At 38.6% G+C, this 20,192-nt stretch overlaps 1 protein-coding gene across 1 annotated transcript in view; it reads right to left on the bottom strand.

Moving 5' to 3' along the window:
- Nucleotides 1–3,236: 3,236 nt before the first annotated feature.
- DPYD (dihydropyrimidine dehydrogenase) overlaps nt 3,237–20,192 on the bottom strand; it is a 369,160-nt gene continuing 352,204 nt past the window's right edge. Inside the window, exons 20-22 of the mRNA XM_074907341.1 lie at nt 18,917–19,060; nt 7,405–7,545; nt 3,237–4,677 (exon numbers count right to left, since the gene is read on the bottom strand). Coding sequence (XP_074763442.1) covers nt 4,507–4,677; nt 7,405–7,545; nt 18,917–19,060 — 456 coding nt within the window. The 3' untranslated portion in view covers nt 3,237–4,506. The remainder of the gene's footprint in view (nt 4,678–7,404; nt 7,546–18,916; nt 19,061–20,192) is intronic.

The raw sequence follows: 20,192 nt of genomic DNA on the forward strand, positions 1-20,192 counted from the left end.
GTTTACTGTTAAGATTTGAGATTGTTTATGGCTTTATTTGTGCAGAGGCGATACTTGTCCACTTGCTGAGCTGACCTCCAGCTTCACTGCCTGGTAGCAATGAGAAGCTCTACTCCCACATCACAAAAAGTCATGATGGGCAGATTCAGTCCTCCAAGAAAGAAAGAGGGCTAAAAGCAGGGTCTCTGCTCCTGGGCAAGGCCAGCGTGGACATTTGTACAAGACCCAGCAGACCAACCCGCGGTAGAGTTATTAAAAACTGATATCCTGGAGAAATAACTGCAGAGTTTACAGTTCCTCAGAAAAGAAAGGAAATGGCAACAGCAAAGATGCAGCAACCCAGATGGGCCATAAGCAGACTAATTATATGGAAGACCCAGAAGCAACTCTGAAGTTACCAATCCAGCTGCCGACAGAGTCTGCCAGGTTGCCAGATGTTGCCAATGAAAGCCTTTCTTCCACAGTTCATCAAAGAAGTAGAGCAGCCTGGTGAAGTGAAACCTTTGCCAATAAAATAAATATTTTATCTAAAAAATTATTTTCTACTAGGAAGTATGTTGAAAATATAAAATTTTAACAACATGCCCAACCTCATGTTACAGTAGATAAATAATGAAACATACATACAGAATATGTTGGCAGGATCTTCTTACTGATAGGAAATATCTACACAACATTATATTTCTAAGGCTACAGTCTTGGATTGTGTTAAACAAAGTGGATTTATAATACATGGGCTTGATGGCACTCAGTTGAGGTTTGGATAGTTTGCCTTGAATCTAGCAATCACTTTTGCCACCTCGAGCTAAAAGGCTTAAAGACAACAAAGCTGGAGGAACCAAAGGTGACAGTAGGATGTGCTGGAAGGTGGGGACACTGCAGAAATGACAAGGATCCATTCTGTGGCTGCCGAGCCACCTCCCCCTGAGGCCACAGGGTGGCCCTGTGTCCTCCAAGACACAACAAAGAGGGACAGCAATTCTAGACAGGTAACTTGTATTTTGCTCCTGCCAAATTTTATGAACTGAGCAGATGGGTGTCAGCAAAGAAGGCTTCCTCCAGCAACTGGAAAAGCATCAGTGCAAGGAGCAGTATGCATGTACATTGGCTTCAAGACTGAAGATACAGGCTACCCATCAGATTCAAGCACAAAGGCTAGTTTTAATTTTGCCAACAGATCAAATTAATATTTAATTTAAAATCAGGAAATTATGTATTTTTAAAATCCTGTGTAATTTTTCAAATGTAGTCATTTAACTTTGCCAATCCAGTGCCTCGGAAATATTATGTGTGTTCATCCTAGAGGCCAAAAACCAAACTGCCTGTATAGTCTGTTAGCAAGGCAAAACATCTCTTTTTCCAATGAGCATGTATGGGTGCATTGGGATTCACACAAGCAGATTTGGCAGCTTTTTCAAGTATTTCTTGGACTGCAGAGTGTACACTGAAATGTACATGGGGAAATTTTTTCTGTTCAGGAATATGATGTGAATTAGAATGTGCTACTGGAGGATGAGCTATGGCATTTTTATCATAATTTAATTTGTCAAATATAGTTTACAATATTTTATAATAGTAATCAATAGGACATGTCTAAAAACTGCGAGGGTTAGGGTTGCAGGATCTCACCCAGCATGTCTTTAATAATACATAATTCCTTAAATGTGCAACTAAATCAGTGAAATATATGAGCTTAATTTGGAACCTTTTACATTTTGAAAATTCATAACCCTTTTTTAATAACTGGCTACAGCATTTGCAGAATGGACCAGATTTTTCTGATTTCTCTGGCTCTTGAATGTGCTGAATGGGATGGATTCCCCAGGACAGATGTGAAAAACCTATAAAACCCAGGAATAGGCCTTTTGTGGCTCTCTCCCCTGCCTGTTTACACCTCACCTCACCCTGATGACTTAAAGGCAATCCTGCAGTAGACCTAAATGTGGCCATTTTTTTGAGTTTCTGCAACACACAGATTTATTGTGACTGTCAAGAGGTAGAAAGTATTCACAGTCATTTGCAAATGCATTTCCTGAAACTGTTAATGGACTTGACAGAACAAGAGTGGGGGAGAAGGCGGGTAGTGAGAAAGAAACATGCATAATGTAACCCATTATTCCTTCTTTGGTAAAAAAATATAGTCTTGATTATAATCTTGATTCACAAAGAATGCCTTTACTCCTTCAAAGATTACTTTATAGCTACTTGGGAATACTGGATGTCATGCGACTACTGAATATCCTAGGACAAACTCTTAATTTTGCCGCTACATTTATGATGTACATGTTCTTAGCTACTTAAATTAGGTCTCCTGGCATTGTCCTATATTTAAAAGAACCCAAACTACCGTATGTGATGCCTTCAGAATAGGTCTGAGGATGCAGGAACACAAGACCTGGAGAAGCTGTCCAGTTCAGCCGCAGGTGACACACTGTCTCCTCCCCTCAGGGTTCATGGTAGGTAGGATACCAAATAAGAAGTACATGGTGACAGCCTGGGAGAAGATAGCTACTTTACCTGGCATCTGCTAGCTGAGAACACAAAATTTTACCTGCAGAGGATCTGATTTTGATTTTTTTTTCTGCCCCACCCAAAGGCATGCTGCCTGTCAGCCAGCTCCTCAGAAGAGGTACAAGAGGTACATGCAGAGACTTCCCCCCTAACATTCACAAAGCAGCTTGCTTTTCCTGTGAGTCCCCTATATAGCTCATGTAAGATAAGAATCTACTAGAAGAGCAAGAGCTTTAAAGAAGTTTCAGGCAAATATTTTCTAAGCGGTAGAACTATCTGTTACTGTTTTTATCTGAGTGTGAAAAATCCACGATGATGAAGAGAAAAATTAAAGTATGATGAAAAAGCTATTAGTGGAGACACTAGGCTTGAGCCTGCCAAGGGATCTAATCAAGAAAGCCCAAAGTGTCAGCAAAACAGTGGAGTGAGGATATTAAATGAAAGAACACTATAAAATGTTAGAGTGACACAGAGCGTACATATGTGTGTGTGCATGTTTGCGTGCGTGTGGGGAAGGGATGCAAAAGGATAAAACAAAGGGGGGCAAAGAGCATGCTATATTCTGCACTGTAGGCAATTAATGGAAAGAGGTACACATGAATTAACTCATTAATGATTCCTGGAGTGAATCTTAGAGATCATGAAACACCACCTGACAAGCCTCTACAAGAAAAATCTGTTTAGTAAATAAGAAAAACCACCCCAAACAAACCCAAGTTGGTTTCAACATTTATTTATAATTCAGTGCACAGTTCATAAATCAAGAAACAAAAGTCAGGTTATATTTTTAATCAAAGCTTTTGCTGATCACAATAGAGTGTATATGAAATTGAATTGATAGATCATTTTTTATTATTATGAAACTAAAGGCTTTATATTCTTAAGTGGAGTAAAGCAGACAGCAATATGTTCATATTAGAAAGTTCCTACTGTGAATAAAAAATTGATTAAAACTGAGATATCGTTTAGAAAGACAGACAAATCCATATTTCTTTTTGGTTGTGAAACTATTGTAACCATACATAACCAATAAGTATGAAGAATTGGCACTGAGGGAAATCATCCTGCCAGTTTATCCTGTGTGTCTGTGTTTGGCAAACGCAGTCTGCAGGGTGTGTATTCCGTTTGCACGTAATCAGATCTCTGACCTGTAACGTGTCCATTCTGGAACATTAATTGGCACAATTAAAAAGTTATTTAGAGGATGAGCTTGGAGCAAAAAATGTTGTCACATCTCAGAATCCTGAAATGCAACCTGTACTTCATAATAAGCTGGTTTAACCATTTTTAGAGAGATGATATGAGTGTTCGTTGCGGGAGAAAAGTAACGATCGAGCTACCCATGCAACACAAAAATCTTAAGAGTCCAGCATGTGTCAGTGCACAGCAAATTTATTCTATAAAGTGACTAGTGTGAGAAGGAATTAGAAAGGATTATAAAAATACACTACCATATGCTGTAGTAGTTGAAAGTGATTAATCCAGTTCTTAAATCCTATTTTAAACTCCCTTTAATTTCTTCCCATAGAAAAATAGAAGCCACATTGCTTTGTTTGAATGCTATGTAGTTAATTACATCTTCTAAGAAACTCTTTTTAAACTGAATGTAATGTTTAATTACAAAATGCCTCCTTGAAAACAGTTAGCTTGTACTCTGATTTGCAGTTCATTAAAAATGCTTTCTTAATTATATTTACAGCCAGAAAATACATAGAGATTAAAGAGTCTATGGAGAAATTTTGAAATTACAGCATGAATTGTAAGGAGAAAGTTACACTTCACATAGTGGACAACTGACAGCTACGACTGACTAATTGCTGCCTTTCTGTAATTTCAGAACTTAATTGTTGTAAAAATAATTGGAAAATAGTGTTCATTGTAACAGCTATCAATATTACATTTTTTATAAGAGTAGATTTTTCGAGGACTAATTAGAAAGCAAATCAATTGCATCAAACAAGTGTAAAGTTCACATTAGCTGTTGGACTGATCACCTCAACACGCGGGGTTCACAGCTAAGGGCAGCCCGCGCTTTGGTTCGTAGGGTGTTGTCCTGGAAACCATGCGGATGCAGTCGATAACAGGGCAGACGCTGAGACAGAGGGTGCAGCCTGTACAGCTGTCAGTAACTGCGGGCAGGTGGGTTTTGGGATCAAACTGGATAGCCTGCGAACAGGAATAAACATTATTGATGTCACTCACGGAAAAGGTCAAAACTGCTCCCATTTTAGTGTCTGCATTTCCTGTGCTACAGCACTTGGAGACATCTTGGTGTGATTCTGCACTGCAGCTATAGCAACTGTTCAACTGGCAGGGAACTAAACAACCCCCCCTCCCAACACTTTAAAATTAGAAATATGGCCAAATACTACCTCAGCAAAAGCTCACAGGTCACAAGGGCTGGTTACAAAAGGAGGAATTTGGCACATGATGTATAAACTCCCAGAGGGATATTTCTCCTTTGCATGAAGGAAATACTCCGTAAGACAGCAATTTGCCAGGGTTATTGATTCAGGGGAGACATCAGACCATGCCTGTGTGGCTTCAGCACAATGCTGGCCACAATGTATTCTTTTAACTTTTATTTTCAGCATACCATAAACAATCTAATTTAATAAATAGTAGAGAAAAACACAGCATGCTGTGCCTCATATGATTATTTTCCTCTGCAAATCTTCAAAAGGGATATATGAGTTTTGGGCAGGAAGAGCTTGCTTAGTTCTCACTTTTCCATGCAGTGAATCCTCATTACCAATTAGGGTGATAAGTGTATTTGAATGTGAAATAACAATTGCAGTCTCAATGAAGTAAGTTCCTGGTATAATAGAAATGGCAAGTAAAAGCAAAACCAAAAGCATCACACAACCGCAAAACCTTCAATATCTGAGAAGCTAGCCTAGAAAAGTAAAAAATAAAAAAACCCACCACTGAGTATCTACTTTTAAGAGTTTGAGGAAGGAAAAATCAGGCCTGAAAACTGAACTCACTTCTCGGTAAACAAGCGGTGACTTAGCAAATCTCCCAAACCACCTTCAGCAACTGGGGTAGCCGGGGAGGAGGTGGGAGGGATGAGGTGGTGCTGCAGGTGGGCTCCAAAGGCAGATTTGCGACATTTGGGGTTTCACTACTAGGCAAGCACAGAAGTTGCTGTAGCAACCAGCAAGGGCATAAGGTAGGTACTAACTGCTCTGAATCCACAAGTTTTAGTTTAGCTTGTGCACAAACAGAGCTTTGGTTTGTGAGCATTTAAGGGCTCCTTCCTCTCTCCCTAACAACAATGCACATCGTGAAATGTTGTTCAAAGAGGGAGAGGAAGTCAGGACTACAGTGCTAACTTTAAATTAAGGAAAGCTTTTCTGTTGGGAGTCATACAAGGTGATAGCTCTGTATAGCAGCATGGATATTTTTGAAACAAAGAGTAGCATAAAGCAGATGCTATTTTGAAGGGGGGGGGGGGGAAGTTTGATTTCTTTGCAATTTTTTGCAATTATTTTCTTTTCCATTTCCTTAATTAAGGAAAAAACGTATTTTTTTGTGCTTAGAAAAACTGGAGTTTTAAACTTTGGTTTCTTTTTGTGATGATTTTTTTCTTTCCAGTTAAAGAAAAGGAAGCTTTACTAAATATAAACCGTCTTTTGCTCTCCAAGGGCTATATACTCTCCTTTGCTGGGAAATCTGATGGAAGGAGAAGATGTGAAGATTGCAGTGTCAAGAAGAAATTTCGACAGTTAAAAGGCTACTATAGTAATCTAATCTGGTATAAATGCAGCATTAGTTTTCTTGTATCAGTGGAAATAACATGTCTACCTTTGCTCTGACACTTTTTTTTTTTTTTTTTTTTTTTTTAATTGCAGGAGTTGATTTTAAATGGGAAGACTTCTTTCTTTGTATGTCATTAAATTCATCAGACCTACTACTGATTAGAGTGGATTAAGCATAAACAGAAAGATATGGTGTTCAGAGGAAACGGTGCTTAGTTAAAGTATTTGGTTTTAACAAACTATTTTTGGACTGGGATGAATGCAAAAATTAATGTAGAAATTATTGGTTACTGTATATTGGATTCCATGGAAGTTATGCTAGACTGTATTTCGGTTTTCTAAAAGAATGTGAGGCCTCCTGTATTGCTTTTTTTACTGCAGACCAGTCCATCAGCTCCAGCGCCCATGACCAGGAATGGCACATAGAAATGGTGATACATTTCACACAACTTAAGTTACTGTACTGAGCAGAAATCAGAGAAATACTTTGCTGCAAACAGGAGCCCCAGCTCAAAACTGTGCTATTTTCTGGTCACAATGACTCTGCAAACTTCAACCTGCTTCTTGAAAGCCTGGCAGCTATCCTAGAGAAAGGATTTGCACCTCAATCGACATCAAAACAAAACCTCACCTGCCTGAAACCTGAATTAGTTCAAGTTCAGTTACGCTGACAGAAGGACTAGGTTTCTTAAAAAGCATCTGGCAATAAGAACAGCTCTTGTCTCCTTATATTCCCTTGGTGGGAAGAGATGCATTCTGTCCTTTCTTCCTCATATACTCAAAGAACTACATTTACTGCCATCTGAGTTGGGTCTCCTTCATTTTCTTCCTCTTCCCACTTCCCGCTTGCAGTTGGGGAGAGACTGGGAGAGTGACCCAGAGTGAGCCAGTGAGGTGTTGTACACTCTGCACAGCCCTCCAGAAGAAGCCATGCTGGGCGCTGGTCTCATCGCCACGCAAACAGCTCAGGCAGGGCTTGCATGGCAGAGCCTGTGAGTGTGCTGGGGTTCGAATCCAATACTTTAGACATCTGTTTTCACCACCTGCTCATTAACAGAAGGTGGATTCATTCTTCCCAGAAGCAGAAAGATAACTCATCGTGCCTTTCTGCTAAGTACAGCTGTATTCTTACCTGGTAGCCAGAATCATTACAGGTCATGTAACATTTGCCACAGTTGATACACATTTCCTCGTCAATCAGAGCCACGACTTGCTCTGTGTTGCAGAGTTCACCATATGTTCCAATATACTGCAGTGCTTTTCCAATTACATCCTAGGGAAAAAAAAAAGTTATCGACTCATTTAGAGATACCTAAGCAGTTTCTATAGCTTCACAGGAGTACTCTCTAGTACTTGGATATGGAAGACTTGGCCATGCGTTGTGATGATGTTTAGGATTTTTCTTGTAAATTTCCAAGTTGCAGACCTTCATAACTTCTGTATAATATGAAGAATGTTCCATACAGGCACATTTTGAATGTAGGCAGCATTAGAAATACATATTTATATGCAAACACGTTCTACAAATAGGTTACACATTTAGTACTTGATTTGGAATGTGCTATTGTTTCACCATTATTATGTGAAACTTCAAGGAACAAAATGGAGCACGACAGGAGCAACATGCTACAATCAGATCATCCTTGGTCATTTCTCATTAGCACAGATTTAAGAACTCACAGCAAGAAAATAAAAGGGCATGATCAAATAAACTGACAGACCAATAATTGCTTTTCTGTCTTTAGTAAAATGCACACATGATCATCAGTTTATTGCAAATTTTTACAGAAGTAAGCTGTGGGTCTAATCCTGTGAGACTTGATTCAGTTCTATTAACTTCACAGAGAGCAATCTGTGGCATCAACCTTACACATCTGTGCTGCAAAAGTAAAGGTGTATGGCTTCCACAAGGGGAAGACATGCCCTTTAAAAGAAGTTGTTGGAGACCTACCTGATGCAAACCATTTCTACTTTATATGCACAGTTCACTGGCATTCACTTCAGCTTCACTGAGTCAATGGTAGAGATGGGACACGTCCCAGGTCCTTTGGACTACAGCTATCCCTCAGTTAAATTAGTTCAACTTGTGGAAGTATACCATAGATGATGTACACAACTGCATTTTTAAAGATTCACTCTGTGGCATTGTATTGGTTGTGTAGACATTTTGTAAGTTTACTAAGCAGGCTTCTACAACAGTTCCCATGTTGCAAAAGAAGCTCAATTTTATGTGCAAGATTCTACACTTGTTAAGATAAAGTTTGGCTCAGTAAAGTAAGGTTATGTGATACAACAATACATTTTACTTTTGCTTTAAAAAGGGGTATAACTGTTAAGTATTAGAGAAATCTCACTGACAGGAGAGCAGAAATGGCTTCAAAGTCATTCTACCGTAATAAACTAAGAAGTTATTATGATTTTGATTATGGAATTTGATCCAAGTCAATTGAAAAATGATCAAGCCAAATATGAGACACAGACAAGTCTGCCCAGAATTATAAGCTTCTAAGAATTATAGAGCTTTGGTCTTGCATCACCAGGAAACGTGATAAAAATATATTTTTGTATTGTGTTTATCAATAGTTTTTGAAGAAGCAATGCTTACCTTATTCCTATCAGTCAAAAAAATGATTCCGAAATGATTAGCAACCATTTTAACTGTGTGGTAGTATGCTATATTTAACCTGTATAATTTATAATTGCATCCAAGTCCTATATATTGTTCTCAATTCTCACTGTAGAAGAACGAGGTTATAGTAACTGAAACTTTCATTGCATATCTTATTTTGGGCAGCCTTACTTTCAAACAAACTAATTATTCCCTAGTTATTCCTATGCCACATCAGAGCAATAGGATAATATGTCTTTATCAATGTTAGGTCTAAAGGAAAACTCTGCTACATGAATTAAGTGAAATAATGAGTCTAACTTTGTCTTCCCAAGTCTGCTGAGAACTTGCAAGAACAGCTCTACTTCCTGAATGAATGACTCCCATTCATCTCAGTGAAGTTTTAACGTTAAGGCCTACCTGGCCTTCAGCACTTATATTACAATAGCATCTTTGTGCAATAAGACAAATTTATTTTTTCGTTGGATGCAGTGGTAGGATCTACAAAGTTGCTCTTAATGACTGTTGAAATAGGAAATTCAACCATATCCTAAGTCCAGGAAGAAGGACAGGAAAATCGCACTGTTTTCTTGTTGCAAAAACACTCAAATGTTTCTCTGTGCCAAAGCCCCAAGTTGCTAACATGTGAAACACCTTGGTTGCATTCATTTAATGCTAAAAGCCTTCCAGTTCTTCTCAGCAACATGTAGAGAACATTAATGCTCTTCCAGCATAAACCAGCTATGGCATATTGCTAAAGGCAACATAATGAGAGTGGACAGATGACTGTAAGTGAGCAAGTTATCACAGCTTAATGAGTTAGCACTCATCAATAGAGCTGTGCAAGCTGAATATGTGCATGGTCCAAATTGACTGCAAATTTGAAGTAAAATCTGTTTGCTTAAACCACTGTAAAAGGTCAATTAACTACTATGGAAGTGTTTCAGCTAATACTTTTTACTTTGGTATTGCAAAGGACTAGACTTGAACTTTACTGTGCCTCCGCTGATGAGCTACAGTAACTAACTCAATCAAATGTGATCTCAGGAATGGCTCACACCCCTGTATTTTCTTTTCCATGTCTTAGAGAAGTTCATGGATTTACTGGGAATTGCTCAGCACTTTTCAGGTTGCTACTGTTCTCAGGTTTCTGCAGTCTTCTGTATCAGCTGAAAAATTGTAGTTGTAGAATTCAACTCCAGCTTGTTTCAAGTCTCATATAGGCTTGTCTGTATCATACCTGCTACAGGTTTCAAAATACATATGTTTTTGTGTGATCCACTGCCCCCAGCAATACTAAGTATCCTATAAGCCTCTCTTTCATGTATATAGCCCCCAAACATTCCACTGTATGTCACAAATGCACACGTTATCTGCAAGTACTGGTCTGTGTACTGAAGAATTTGAAGAAATTATGTAAAATCTGCACAACATACAATGATGTAGCTTTCCACTGCCTGCTCATGTTGTAAAAGTATCAACAAGGAAAATTCCTGATAGTGAAGGGCTTTTTAATCTAACAAAAGCAGACTTTTAAACAGCATAGATAATTAACAATTTTCGCAGGGTGGTTCTGGATTTAGATTTGTATTCTTTAAATACTGTCTGGATGTTAACAAAACCCACAAAGCTCGAGCAGGTTGCAGAGATGGGATACTAAAATAATCATGGGATGGAGGGCCTTGCTTATGAGAGAAGACAAAAAGAGCTCAGCAAGATGTTTAGCCTAGGAAGATGAAAGCAGAGGAAGCATATGATGTCTCTTCATATATATACATCGGGGAGGGAGAAGAGCTATTTAAGTTAAATGACAATGTTGGCACAAGAACGCATGACTATAAGCCAGCCATGAATAAATTTAAAGCTGGAAACTAGAAAAGGCTTTTTAAATGGGAAAGGAGTGAGGTGGTTAATGGCCTTCCAGAGAAGCAGCTGGGGGACAGAAGAGAGACAGTCTAAGGTTTAGGAATACCATTAGAGAGCTCAGGAAATGGTTAATTAGAAGAACATGATCAAAATAGATTTTTCCAGCCACAAATTTACAAAGGGAATAACAAAACCAATGCATATGGCATGGTGATTTCTGAATTCGTAACCAAGTCTCACTTCTCACAGCCCACAAAGTACACTTTTGGGGACTTAAAATCCCAAATAGGGAGGATGATGGCATTTTAGAGGCCTGAACATGATTTCAAAAGACCCTATCAATGATTTACTGCTCATTTACACTCCTGGGTGTTGTGTCTTTTAATCACTTCTTTCTCTTAAGCAAAAAGTGTATCTTTATTCATTTGCAAAGTTTCAAGACTTTTACTGACTAAAAAAGCAATGGTACTTAAAAGATGTTTTGCAGGTGCACTCTTTTACAGCATCTCAAGCTATCTCAGAGCTTCTTGTTTCCATCAAATCATGAATGTTTGGAACAAAATAAACAGTGCAGCAAGAAATAATCAGCTTTCACTGTTTAAAGTGCAGTTTCACTCCAAAAAGCAACTGTCTAAAATGGCACTATGGGATTCCACACTTAGTATATCTCAATGGCCTCCGGATCAAATTTGCACTGTTTACAGTATAATGGGTTTTTTTGCCGACTGCCAGACCTGCAAACAGAAGCCAGGTTCTGAAAGTCAAGCTGTGTTCTTTCTGGCTTATGCATTACCAGCAGCAATTAAAAAAACCCAAACCAAACCAAAACAAAAAACCTGGAAGTTAAATTTTGTCCTAAATTACACCTTTGCAATCTCAGGGACCTGGAGTGCTCCTTTGATTACTGCTGTGCTGTCCCACTCTTCTCAACAGAACTGTACTAAAATAAACTGGGAATTTAGTCCTGCAACTGGAACTGGCAGGGAATTCAGTTGCTATGGAGAGAATCAGAGCACAATCCATTAGTTTTATGTTACTAATGAGTACAGAAAAAAAAAATTTTGTCACTATGCTAGGCAGATGTGGTTTTGAGTATACACAAGGAGCAGATCTATTCAGTAGGGTATTATTTTAACAATGCTATTTTTATTACTATAGCTGCATTTTTAATGTTAATATATCAAATATTTTATGGGTATTAGCTTTTCTTTAGCCATCATATTAGTGAACCAATATTTGTAAATACAATTCATGGTTCAGGTATGGCTCTTTCTGGGCCTGCTGTGTCCATCTTCATGCAGACCACACTATAAAGACCATACTGTGCTCTAGAGATCTCATCACAGGCCTCTCATTAGTTCATTAGAAAGCCATACACAGTGCAGAGTACTGCATCTCGTATAGAGAGTTCAAAGAGAACACACATGCTTGTCCTCTTCTTGCACTTTTTTGAGTCACCGTAAAATACCTTGCATGTCACACTGTGTTCAAGAGAAAGGGTCACTGACTGAGAACTTTGTGCACTTGAGGATGACGGCAACGGCAGGTAAGGAAAGCAGGGTAGCCTTTAGATTACCAGAAGCAGAGTTCTTTCTGTTGTGAATAGCAGTCTGTCTTATGGACAGGCCTCAACCTCAGTCTTCAAGTCTCTGAGGGATCATTGACCATGATACAAATGCTGAAGTTGATTCACCACCAAGTAATAAAAAAACATCCTAACAAAGCATCTGACTTTTATATGGCAAAGTTGTGCACTTGATCCCATGTACTCTATCTGTTCATTATTATTTATGGGGTATTTGGGCAGATCTTAGGATTCGATAGGTTGTGAAAGAACAAGGTGGTGTGCAGAAGTGCCCTTATTAGGATACAGAGAGAGCATGAAAAGGGGATGCAAAGGTTGCAAAGAAAGTAAATTACTTTCTGTACCAGTGTTTCTCTACATTAGGGACATACCTGCTTTCCACCTGTTCTTTTTTGGTAATAAGAATGAGGTACTGTCAGAGAGAGAGATGAAAGAAGAAATATTAGAAAAAAAATTATGGATTAAAGAAGAAAAAGTCAACAGAATCCGAGAGTACATGACTAAGTTCAATTTACAGTAAAGGGGCTAACAAAAATATGTAATCTCATTAAAACTAACCTTACAGTGAAAGATTATAGATGCTTTGCCAATAGTTAAAAAGGTTATTAAACATGCACTGGGATTTAGGGACCTCTAAGCTTTGCTTCAGTAAAACAAGTAAAATAGTTGCAGTACTAGCTAAAGAGGGGCTTACAAAATAACTCAAATTAACCTTTACCATGTTAATTCAACAGGGCTTCTGTAATGAAAATTATGCCTTGTGAATCTATCACAATTCTTTAAGAAGAGCATGAGGCAATAAATAAAAAAAAAACCAACTGGCAAATTTTATGTTTCAGGAGGCCTCTGACACAGGCTTCTGACACAACAGAGCTCTGAAATTTAAGTAGCCATGAAGTGGGATTGCAAGCTGGCTAAACAAAGAAAAAAGAGCTGAAATACAATGATCAGTGTTCAGAAAAGGCAAAATAAGAACACACCAAAGTGTCTCAATCTTCTGGTTTAGATATACTTGCGTGTGTGTTCCAGAAAAAGTTTTGAACCAGAAGACTATAGAGTTGATGCAGATTTTAGTTTAAACTAAATTAAAGAAAACCCAAGGAATTTCATAGGTATTAAACGAGATAAACAGGTACTACCATGATGAAAAAATGCAGTTTGACAGTGTATCAAAATAAGTAACTTTCGCTGTTCTTGCCAACAAGATACAGTCTAGATAAAAGAAAGCTGCAAAGAGAAAACACAGCAGGACACACTGTGGACAGCTCACAAAACCTTCTGCTTGATGTGCTGTCCTGAGAAGAGACAAGCAAACTGGCAAGATGTTACGATAGCAAACAGCACCGTAATTACTGTAATGGTGTTATATTAATCAGCCATGATCTGGAATACACAGTCATTCCAGTTTTACATAGAGTAGCATAGTGCCCTTCCTCTTACGGGCTGCTCGCACAATGGCAGCCTTGCAGAGGGATCTAGTCAGACTGAAGCATTGGGCAGTGATTAATGGGATGAAATTTAAGAAGTCCAGATGCTGGATTCTGCACCTAGTATGGAGTAATGCCAGGTCCAAGTATAAGTTGGGAGAGGAGTGGCTGGAGACCAGCCCTGCAGAAAGGGATCTGGGAGTGCTGGTTGACAGCAGGTTCAATAGGAGTCAGTAGCGTTCCCTGGCAGCCAAGAGGGCAAACCACATCCTGGGGTGCATCAAACACAGTATAACCACCTGCTCAAAAGAGGTGATTATCCTGCTGTATTCAGTGTTGGTGAGGCCTCATCTTGAGTACTGTGTGCAGTTCTGGGCCCCGCAATTGAAGAAGGGTGTTAACACTTGAATGTATCCGGAGGAGGACAACAAAGCCGTGAGGAGCAGCTAAAGAGTCTGGGTTTGTCTGGTTTGCAGAAAAGGAGACCAAGGGATGACCTCAATGCTCTCTACAGCTTCCTGAGAAGGGGAAGAGGAGAGGGAGGTGCTGATCTCTTCTTCCTGCGATCCAGTGACAGGACATGTGGGAATGGTTCAAAGCTACACCAGGGGAGGCTTAGACTGGACATTAGGAAACATTTCTTTAGCAAGAGAGTGGTTGAACACTGGAACAGGCTTCCTAGAGAGGTGGTTGATGCCCCAAGCCTGTCAGTGTTAAAGCATCATCTGCACAATACCTTCAATAATATGCTTTATCAGCCCTGAATTGGTCAGGCAGTTGGACTAGATGATCATTATAGGTCCCTTCCAACTGAAATTATTTTCTATTCTATTCTATTCTATTCTATTCTATTCTATTCTATTCTATTCTATTCTATTCTATTCCATTCCATTCCATTCCATTCCATTCCATTCCATTCCATTCCATTATAGAATCACTTGAGGCAGTCCTTCTACAGTGAGAGCAGGGAGGGAGAGAGGGGGTTTGGACTCTAGGCTTTCTCCCCATATCTGAAGACTAACTTAAATTTGCTTGAACTGTCACATGTAATGAGAATATTCTCTGAGGTACTGTGATAGAGAAGGGATCATTATGGGCTACTGCAGGAGAGATTATTGCTGTGATTCATGTTGGAGCAAATACTTGGGAGAAGCAGACTTAGAGTCCCATAAATTATGGGAGACACATACATAGTTCCACCTGAAATGTACAAAACCTCCATGTTTATGGTGAAGATTACAATAAGGTCTCTTCCAGATAGGCAAGCACAAGCCAAAACTACTCATGTTGAACCAGATACATGCCAGGAAGCATCCAAATGGTACCATTATGGTATAATGGTGCTGTGCCTAGATCAATATACATCATTTCTTAAGAGCGTTTAATAGATTAAGGACAGCACAGGACTAAATGTGGCTAGATGCTTCTCATGGTGCTGGTTTCCAGCCGGGTGCTTATGGCATCACATCAGCATAAAAAGACCTGCATATATGTATGTGCAAAAGACTATGTAAACATATCTTGGCTTGTGTCAGCAATAGCGTGGCCAGTAGGGACAGGGAAGGGATCTTACCCCTGTACTCGGCACTGGTGAGGCCGCACCTCGATTGCTGTGTTCAGTTTTGGGCCCCTCACTACAGAAAGGACATTGAATGACTCGAGCGTGTCCAGAGAAGGGCAATGAAGCTGGTGCAGGGTCTGGAGCACAGGTCTTACTAAGAGTGGCTCAGGGAACTGGGAGTGTTTAGTCTAGAGAAGAGGAGGCTGGGGGGAGACCTCATCACCCTCTACAGCCACCTGAAAGGAGGTTGCAGAGAGCTGGGGATGAGTCTCTTTAACCAAGTAACAAGCGACAGGACAAGAGGTAATGGCCTCAAGTTGCACCAGAGAAGGTTTAGACTAGATGTCAGGAAGTATTTCTTTACAGAATGGGTTGTTAGGCGTTGGAATGGGCTGCCCAGGGAGGTGGTAGAGTCCCCGTCCCTGGAGGTGTTTAAGAATAGGGTCGACATAGTGCTCAGGGATATTGTGTAGTTGGGAACTGTCAGTGTTTGGTTAACGGTTGGACTACATGATCTTCAAGGTCCTTTCCAACTTAGTTGATTCTGTGATATCTGTACACACAAGGGTGAAAAATAGCTCAAACAAAGAATTTAAGCTTGAGGATCTCTATGACTATGTTTGCAACAGGTGGAACAACATGTCATGCCCTAGCTAAGCTGACAAACGGAGCTATGCCAGAGCGTTTAAACTACCAAACAGGGCAATCTCTACAGCAAGACCTGTCGATTAAAAAGGGAAGAAATAAAACAAGCAGATAAATCATGTTCAAATATTACAGTGTAGGCCCTGAAGGACAAAAATCTAAATTATTAGGAAAAACACATAGGAATGTATCAGGAAAGAAATTAAAGTAGTAAGGAGGTAACCTGAGGTATGCAAATACATGAGTGGGAGCTGTACAAAAATGCAACTGAAAAGGAAAGATCCAGGGCACATCTCCACATATGGCAGAAATTCTGATATTACAGACAAGTGAGAAAAGAAGAAGCAACTCTGCTGAATATCAAAGTATGCAGTTTCAATTAATATTTGAAAAATAAAGAAAATAAAGAGAAAAGCCATGGGAAAAGCTATCCAAAAATTAAATTAGATTTTGGATAGTCACAGAGGGTTTTAAAATCTATAAAAAAAAGCATTTTGGCAGCATGTGGAATTTAAACAAATGTTGGAATTTACATATCACCAACCCAACAGCCGATTAGACAGATGAGAGAGTTCTGGGCAGGCATCGGGAAATTTGTAGCAACCTTCCAAAAACACAACTGGCCAAAGGAGGGGTCATAGCTCTTTCAAGGACAGCTATCTCTCAGGTCCAATCAGCTTTCAAGCATACCTCTTCACTCCTCTAAAAAACTAGAGTTAGGCTGGGACTAGCTATAAGAGTTGACCATTCCCACCACCACCTGATATCTTAGTTTGAACTAACAGAACGTATTCTCTCCTCTCTAAAGGGTCAGTCAAGACAGAACTACTTGGAGACAGTCTGGGATTTGCAATTCTAAATGTGAATACTTCTTGGACAGTTATGAATAAATCACTCAAGTCTGAGTTCCTCTGCCTCTCTCTGTGGAGAATTCCTGATCAGGGAAGGGTATCAGATAAATCACCTTTTTTCATTAAGCTTCACTCAGCTTCTTTAATGGATATTCGGAATCCTCCTGGCAGATTTTCTCTATAATATAATAATAGATGGATCTATTAATAATAAAATTTATTAAAACCTCCCTTTGTAGTGGTTCCCTACTTGAAGAAAAACCCAGGTATTTTCCTATTTCTTAGTGGGCATCTCTCATTGCTGTTTTGCTCATTATGGTTAAAACATTCCCTTCTAAGGACATGGTCAGACTGAAAGACTGTCAAGAATGCACTCTGGTAATTCCAACCTTCTTCTACTTGCTTCAGTCTTTTTTCAGTCTCATTTAAATGAAGTTGTGAGAAAGATGCTAACCTGATTTCTCTAGCTGAGGAGCTCCTCACAGACACCACATGAAAGTATTCAATGTCTTTATAAACAGAAGTTTTTTGTTTGGGGAATTAATTTTCCTCTTCCCTGCAGTAGGGCCCCTTTTATTTCTTTTTAATCTATCTCCTACTACTTGGTTCTTTTTTGCTTTTTTACTTGGAGTTAGGCTTGATAAATTATTAACCTCAACTTTTTATTTATTTTTTTTCAAGTTTTTATGTCTGTTTTTTTCTCTTGCTAAATTTCTTCCTTCATTCAGTTTATTTGCTTTTCGATGGTATCAGTTTTTTGGTTTTCTGCTGTTTTCAGAAGTAAGCTATCTCATTGAAAATGCAGTTATTGGCTGTTTCTTCTTCTTTTTCTTTTTCCCTACATCAATACTTTCTCTGCAAAGAGAACAGAACCATAAAACCTCTGAGGTCAAGTAGGCTTTGAAAATGCTCACCATAGCAGGAAGAAAAAAAGAGTAGATTGCTGTTCTTTGGAACTTTTTGTATACATAAAGAAGGGAACCTCAGCACAAGAGGAGGGGAGTGATTTTCAATAAACCAAATAAATAAACCAAAATAAGCAGTCCAAAAAACTGAGAGAGGTCTACAGAAGTGGCAAACTATTTAACTTGAGATGACTCAAAATTTCTTCTTGTCTGATTTTGCAGTTCTACCAGTTAGCTTGGAATACTGCATGTGTTGGTAAACTGCAAAATTCCCTGGGGAATTATGTGTTATTTTGAGCCACTGCTCATATTGTATTTTATGTTTGGCCTTATTTTTGCAAGAATTCTTACAGGTCTGATCATACAGTGAAAGTTATCTATCTGTAGATATCTATTCTCACACATATGAGGAAGACAGTCAACAAACTCAAGAGATATAATTTTCACACTGCTTTATAAAAAGGCCTACATGATTTAAAAAAGAAAAAAAATTTTTTTGCCTGCTTCTTTTTCCTACTCAGACATGAAGTTTAAGTAAGGCCTGAAGTGAACGCCTACAATAATTAGCTTTTGATGTTTTATTTTATTGACATTTATTGGATACATAAGGGAATGGGAAAGCTCCAATGTATGGATTATGCAGTAGATGGGGTCACAGGTTTTATTTTCACCTTGACATTTACTCATTGTAGATGGTGGATCAGCTACTTAGATAAACATTCTCCAGCTTTAAAAGTTCAGTCTGAAAACCTATGACACAGGTTTCATATGTACTGAACACCAACCTTTTCCACTGATCCTACATGAGAGATGGAGGTATTTAGCACATTGCAAGTAATCAAAAGGTATCATGCAAAACTGAGCTTACACTGTAGCATTCAAACCGAAAGAAATTGTTAGCAGTTCTACTTTGTTCTTCAAAGCATTACCATTGCCTTGTTCTACAATTACCATTCCATTGCCTGAATATCTTCATTTTGAAAAATGACATTAGGGAAATACCTATACATGTACATCACAAATAATTTCCTATCGATTTTGGTTAAAAGCTAGAAAGTCTGTATAAATAGTTGTCTTTGATGCCCTCTAACAAGCTTAAAAGCAGTAATAACCAGCTCAAGCTGCTAGAAATGACTGTGCATGTCAACTGACGGATAGCTGATCATTTCTTATGCATAAGCGTGTATTTTTGTTACCCTGATTGCTGGAATGGGCTTCTTCGGAATGAAATGCTTTTTCTTGGGAAGCACAGCAGCCATGCTCTGTTCCTTCAGTTTAATCTTGTTCTCAGCTATTATCTTTTTGCGTTGTTCCAGGTAAGGCCCAAAACTAGGTAGTTTCTGAAACAAAAACCAGAAAACATGATTATGCTTAATGAATGGGTGAAGCAAAAAGGTGAGTCTGATCCCAAGGGTGAGATCCTAAGTCCTTGCTGAGTGTAACTTTCCTCTTATTCAGGAAGTTGAAATTGAAATCAGTGAGACTGTACCAGAGTGAGAAGTGAATAAAAATCAAATAGGAGCTTCAGGATCTGACTTGAAAATATATATTGAATATTAAAATATTAATATACCACAGCAGAAAAATAGCTGAATTGCAGGTCAGCATCCAACAGTCTTATATTTCCCCATTGCATACTTGCTTATACATGAAATGTATCATTCTAAATAATTCAAATGAGTAACTTTATTTCTGTAGTACGTGGAAAGGTATCATAAAATTGTCAGTTTACCTAGAAGGGTTCCATCTTTAAGATTATTTGTATGGATATCTGAATATATATATATATATATATATATATATATATATATATATATATTTTAAAGCTTACCAACATGTATTTTGCATTCTGATAACAGAAGGCTGTCTTGACCTGTCAAAGAAGGCTAACAAACATCAAATGAAATGAAACACATTCTAATCTCCTAATTTACATCTATGTCCCACTTGCAGTCTTTTCTGCAACATTTAATCCTTGAACCTAGTTACGCAAATTCTTGAGGAAGATGTCACTGAACTGCAAAACTAATGTCTCACCCAAAACCATGAAGGTGCTGGTTCAGATTTCATAAATACCCGGCTTCCTGAAAGAAAAAGTCCCTTTGCTTACCTAGCAGACATGGGCAACCGTACTGTGCTTCAATCACAGATTTAGGTGAATGAAAAAGAGTAGAAATCATGGATTTTTGCTTAATGCAAAAGACCATGTCCTTCCTCCCCTGAAACTAGTTCCTTATATTGTAAAGATATTTTATCCACCTAACTAAACCCTGTTCAGAAGCTACTGCAGTATTGCAGAAACTAGCAGGTAGTAACAGGGGATACATAGCCTCAGCAGTTGCTAGCATTAATTCACGCTAATAATACAACCTCAAAGAGCATATCGAACAAGATACAGTACTGCTGTGGTTATCAATTTTTTAAGAGGTAATTTCAATGTGAATTTTAAAACCAGAATTATTTAAAAATTTA

This window comes from Athene noctua, chromosome 5 (assembly GCF_965140245.1).
Source record: "Athene noctua chromosome 5, bAthNoc1.hap1.1, whole genome shotgun sequence".
Lineage (NCBI taxonomy): Eukaryota > Metazoa > Chordata > Aves > Strigiformes > Strigidae > Athene > Athene noctua.